The 5,506-nt window shown below is 52.3% G+C and overlaps 2 protein-coding genes across 4 annotated transcripts in view; one reads left to right on the forward strand and one right to left on the reverse strand.

Moving 5' to 3' along the window:
* MAU2 (MAU2 sister chromatid cohesion factor) overlaps positions 1-224 on the reverse strand; it is a gene marked incomplete at its 5' end in the record, with an annotated part of 55,291 nt that extends 55,067 nt beyond the window's left edge. For all 3 annotated transcript variants that reach the window (XM_006147153.2, XM_014587308.2, XM_014587307.2), the window contains 1 exon segment: positions 54-224. In XM_006147153.2, coding sequence (XP_006147215.2) covers positions 54-224 — 171 coding nt within the window.
* Positions 225-352: 128 nt separating this feature from the next.
* The window catches only part of SUGP1 (SURP and G-patch domain containing 1), a 58,917-nt gene continuing 53,763 nt past the window's right edge, over positions 353-5,506 (forward strand). Inside the window, exons 1-2 of the mRNA XM_006147093.2 lie at positions 353-653; positions 4,930-5,101. Of these exons, the coding sequence (XP_006147155.1) occupies positions 620-653; positions 4,930-5,101 (206 nt within the window). The 5' untranslated portion in view covers positions 353-619. The remainder of the gene's footprint in view (positions 654-4,929; positions 5,102-5,506) is intronic.

Below are 5,506 nucleotides of genomic sequence, written 5' to 3' on the forward strand. Positions count from 1 at the left end.
CCCGGCCGGCCCGCAGCCCGCGCCTCGTCCCTCAGCGCCCGGCCCGCGCTCACCGCCTTCTCCAGGTGGCTGCGCGCCTGCTCGCTGTTCTTGGTGTGGTGATAAAGCACCGAGCCGAGCTGCAGGTGCGTCCGGGCCTCGATGCGCTGCGGCGGCTTGAAGGGGAACACGGCCTGGAGGCAGTGCACGCACAGGCGAATCTTGGGCGGACTGGAAGTCCGGAACGCCGCCTGAGCCGCCGCCGCCGCCTGAGCCGCCATTTTGGCCTCCACAACAACAAGCCGCCGCCACAGGGAGGCGGAAGCAGGCGAAAGGGGGCGGGGCCAGGCGCGCCTCACGCCTCTCGCGAGAGTGACCGCACAAAGCACCATGGAACATGGAGTTCGCGTTGGGGGAGAGCCGAGGCTCCAGGAACGTGTGAGAGAAGACGTCGCCCTCGGGTTAACCCGGACCGAGGTTTAGATATCGTCGCGACACGGAAGCTTGCGTTTTTTGGAAGGACGATCCGAGGTGTCCACGCCGCGGCAGGGCGTGATTACAAGCGCGGACTACATCTCCCATCAGGCCATGCGCACTATATCAGGTCTCCTCAGGTGGCGCCGGAGCATTGTGGGATTGGATGAGTCTCAAGATGGACAACCGGGATGTTGCAGGTAACAGCCCCCGCCTCCCTTCAAGCGCCCGCCTGGGTCCTCCGGACTCTGTGTAGCCGGTTCTCCTTCCCGTTGGTCCAGCTCCGACCCGTGAACCCCTCGCCTCGGCTTCTGGGCAGCCCAAAGCCACGGCTTCAGCACCTCCCTCATCTCCGGAGACCCCAGACCCAGTTGTCCCCCGCCCCCGCCTGGTGTGCTCAGGACGCCTCTTTTTCCGTTCTTAAAGGCCGCCACCCAGCTCGGCCCTTGCACCTGCTTTCCCCGACCTAACCTCTTTCAGGGCTGCCATGAGGCTGCTCCCCGAAACAGCAGCCACGTTGGGCAACCCTGTGCCCCTCGCCTCTCCGTAGCAGCTGCCATCCGTCCTGTGTCCCCGCTTTCTGGAAAGGCTGCTTTCCCGAAACTGCCCCGGGGATGCCTTTTGCACACTTTCCCGCGTCTTCAGAACCCCACTTTCTCACCACCTTTGCCCTGACTACTCTCTCATAATAGGATGCATTCATCCATTGAGCAGCTACTGGGGGTGTGTTCCCTGTAAGCCGGGCACTGTGCAAGGTGCTGGGGCTGCAGCGGTGACCAGAACAGCGCTTTGCGTCCCCGAAGGTTACTTTCTACTGGGGTGTCGGGCAGTGTGCCATCCAGCAAATATTTACAAAGAGCGAGTGGTGATGATGCCACGTGGGGCGTAGGGGGCGTGGACAGCATATGCAAAGGCCCTGGGGTGGCCTGGGTTTGTCGTTTTGAAGAATGTCAAAAGATGAAGCAGAAATGGAGAAGGGAGTTATCTTTGGTAGTGCTTTAAAAATGGACTTTCAAGTGTTTGGATTTTTTTTTTTTTTTAAAGAGGTGTTTGCTATTGGATGCATGCACCTGCCGGAACTCAAACTGCAGTCGACTACTTGGGAGTCCAGCGATGTAGCCATTAAACCGTCTGCTGGTTGCTAAATGTCCTCTTTTCTTTTTTTTTTTTTCTTTTTTTGGAGAGGTTTTTTTTTTTTTTGCTATAGGGCGCGTGCACTCGCCAGACAGAGACAGAGAGACAGAAAGTGAAAAATCACCCCCCAGGGGGGATGGTCACGCCGCAATCCCTTCTCCTCCATTCTCCTCTCGGGATCTTGGGCACACACGCACACGCGCCCGGTGTGAGTTTAAGCCACCGGGTCCAGGACTTGAACCGCGGTCGACTATGTGGGAGTCCAGCGACATAACCATTACGCTAACTGCTGGTCCCATAAATGTCCTCTTTTCTAATGGTTATGTTCTGGCTAACCTACCTGTGCTATGGATGTCTAACACGTTCAGGAAGGGGCTGGATGGTGGTGCAGCAGTAAAATGCGATATTCTGTGACACTGACCCACATGGGAAGATTCTAGGTTCGCATCTGGAGTTCTCCCTGAATAGTGTAGGCATGGGCATGACCATGATGTGGGACTCACAGGAGCTGGGGATAGATCATATTCTCAAGACCCTGTCGGGGATGCTGTTGCTTTGCTTTTCTCTGTTTCTCTTCTTTGTGGGAGAAATAAATACACAAGCTTTTTAAAAGAGTTCGTGGAAGATGATTATTAAAAAATTGGACTAGGAAATGGCGCAGTGGTTATGTAGCTGGACACCCATGTAGTTGACCGCGGTTTGAGTCCTGGACCCGGTGGCTTAAACTCACGCTGGGTGCATGTATGTAAGCATTCAAGATCCCAAGAGGAGAATGGAGAAGGGTTTGTGGCATGGCCATCCCCTCGGGGGCTGATTTCTGGCTTTCTGTCAATCTGTTTCTCTCTATTTTTCTGGTGAGCATACATGTCCTATAGCAAAAACCTTTCTCTCTCTCTTTTATTTTTTGGAGAGGCCTTTTTTTGCTATAGGGCACGTGTGCTAACCAGAAAGACAGAGAGAGAGAGAGAGAGAGAAAATGAGAAATCACCCCCTCCCCCCCAGGGGGATGGCCAGGGCGCAATCCCTTCTCCTCCATTCTCCTCTCAGGATCTTGCGGCACGTATGCACACACGCCCGGCGTGAGTTTAAGCCACCGGGTCGAGGACTCCAACCGAGGTCAACTACATGGGAGTCCAGCGACATAGCCATTAGGCTAGCTGCTGGTCCTGCAAAAACCTTTCTTAAAAAAGAAAAGAAAAAACTGGGCCAGGTGGTGGTGTGATGATTAAAGTGGCTGGATCCCACATAGCCAACTGCACACAGTTCGAGCCCTGGACTTGATGGCTTGAAACACATACCAGGTGCATGTGTGCATAAATCCCAAAAGGAGAAATGGAGGAGAAGGGTTGTGACATGCCATCCACTCTGGGGGTATGCTTTCTCTCTCTCTCTCCCCTTCCTCGGTGAGCGCTGAGCGCCTTTGCACCCTGTACCAAAATAAAAGAAAAATCTATGAATGGAGTTCAAGCCTTTTAGCATCCAAATAAGCTTTCACTTTAATTTCAGTGTCCCGTGAACTTTCTCAAGTTTCCTCCTTTAGGTACTCCTTGTTACTGTTAATCTTTCTCATTGTTTTCTGGTTGTCAGCAAAGTTCTCATAAAGATTTACAGTTACTGGGACCGGCAGTTAGCATAATGGCTATGTTGTTGGACTCTCATGTAGTCAATCACAGTTTGAGTCCCAGGCCCGGTGGCTAAAACTCATGCCGGGCGTGTGTGCGTGGGTGCCCAAGATCCTGAGAGGAGCATGGAGGAGAAGGGATTGTGGTGTGGCCATCCAGACTGGGGGGTGATTTCTCACTTTCTGTCTCTCTGTCTCTCTCTGTGTGTCTGGGGAATGCATGCACCCTATAGCACAAACCTCTCCAAAAATAAAAAAATAAAAAAGACACATGTGGGGGGACTAGCAGGTTGCGTAATGGACTCCCATGTAGTTGACCACAGTTTGAGTCCCGGACCCGGTGGCTTAAACTCATGCCGGGCGCATATGCATGTGTGCCCAAAATCCTCAGAGGAGAATGGCCATCCCCACCGGGGGGGTGATTTCTTGCTTTCTGTCTCTCTTTTTCTGTCTGGCGAACACACACACTCTGTAGCCAAAACCTCTCCAAAAAACAAAAAAACAAAAAGAAGATATGTGTACACTCACCAGAAAGAGAGTACAAGGAGAAAGCATCCTTACAGAGAATGACCACACTACAATCCCTTCTCATCTATCTCTGCACTCTGTCAGGATTTGGGGCATGTACCCATGTGCCCAGCATGCATCTCAAGTCTAAGTCTGGGACTATGTGGTTGCCACGTGAGATCTGGCTGCCTTAACCACAAGACCACAGAGCCACCCCCAGTGATTTATTATTATTATTATTACATGCCGCAATCCCTTCTCCTCCATTCTCCTCTCAGGATCTTAAGCATGCAAGTGCACGTGCCCAGCGTGAGTTTAAGCCACCGGGTCCGGGACTCGAACCGTGGTCGACTACGTGGGAGTCCAGCGACATAGCCATTACACTAACTGCTGGTTCCTTCCCCAGTGACTTTTAAAAATAAAGTTTATGCATTTATTTCATTGATTGAGGAAGACTCATACCCCCAACAGTGTCTTGACACCGTGATCCACCCCAAGCCAGCCCCATACCATGGGTATATGTGTACACAACAAGCTTAGAAGAACCCAGAACCTTCACACATGGCTCAGCCTCACAGAACACTGTGTTTTGTTTTGTTTTGTTTTGGAGACGTTTATTCACTACAGGGCGTGTGGGCTCACCAGAAAGACAGAGACAGAGAGACAGAAAACGAGAAATCACCCCCCGGGGGGATGACCACACTGCAATTCCTTCTCCTCCATTCTCCTCTCGGGATCTTGGGCACGCACACACATGCCTGGCATGAGTTTTAAGCCACCGGGTCCAGGACACGAACTATGGTCGACTACATGGGAGTCCAGTGACATAGCCATTATGCTAACTACTAGTCCCAGCTTTTTAAAATAATTAAAAAATTTTATTTATCATTATTATTTTTTTGGAGAGGTTTTTGCTATAGGGCGCGTGCGCTCACCAGACAGACAGACAGAGACAGAAAGCGAGAAATCACCCCCTGGGGGGATGGCCACGCTGCAATCCCTTCTCCATTCTCCTCTCGGGATCTTGGGCGCACACGTGCATGGCGTGAGTTTAAGCCACCGGGTCCGGGACTTGAACCATAGTCAGCTACGTGGGAGTCCAGCGACATAGCCATTATGCCAGCTGCTTGTCCCCAGAGCACTGCATTTTACCACTGCACCACCTGCAGGTCGCAGCCAAGATGACGACTGATGTGCTGCTTTTCCCTCTGCAGGAAAAGCTAACCGGTGGTTTGGGGTTGCTACCCCAAAGTCTGGAAAAATGAACATGAACATCCTTCACCAGGAAGAGCTCATCGCTCAGAAGAAACGGGAAATCGAAGCCAAAATGGAGCAGAAAGCCAAGCAGAATCAGGTGGCCAGCCCTCACCCCCCACATCCTGGCGAGTAAGTGCCCCCCCCCAGGTCCTGAGGGGGTCACTAGCGGAGGGTTTTGCTCGTGAGAGCAGTCAGCGATTGTCCCTGGGCAGTGCCTGATGGGCTACAGAATAGAAGACGTGCTTTTGCGAGGCTCCGTGTGACAGGAGAGAAGTGAGGGGGGGAGTGCTAAGCTAGAGGGTAGCTACCTCGCTCATTCACTGCAAGGTTTTTTTTTTGTTTGTTTTTTTCCTGTGCACTTGTGGGTGGGAGAGAGACAGAGAGGCAAAGTGAGAAATCAGCCCCAGTGGCTGAGATTTTTTTTTTTTTTTGAGATGTTTTTGCTATAGGACATGTGTACTCGCCAGAAAGACAGAGAGAGAGACAGAGAGACAGAAAGCGAGAAATCACCCCCCAGGGGGGATGGCCACACCA

This window comes from Tupaia chinensis, unplaced genomic scaffold (genome assembly GCF_000334495.1).
Source record: "Tupaia chinensis unplaced genomic scaffold, TupChi_1.0 Scaffold000201_1, whole genome shotgun sequence".
Classification (NCBI taxonomy): Eukaryota; Metazoa; Chordata; class Mammalia; order Scandentia; family Tupaiidae; genus Tupaia; species Tupaia belangeri.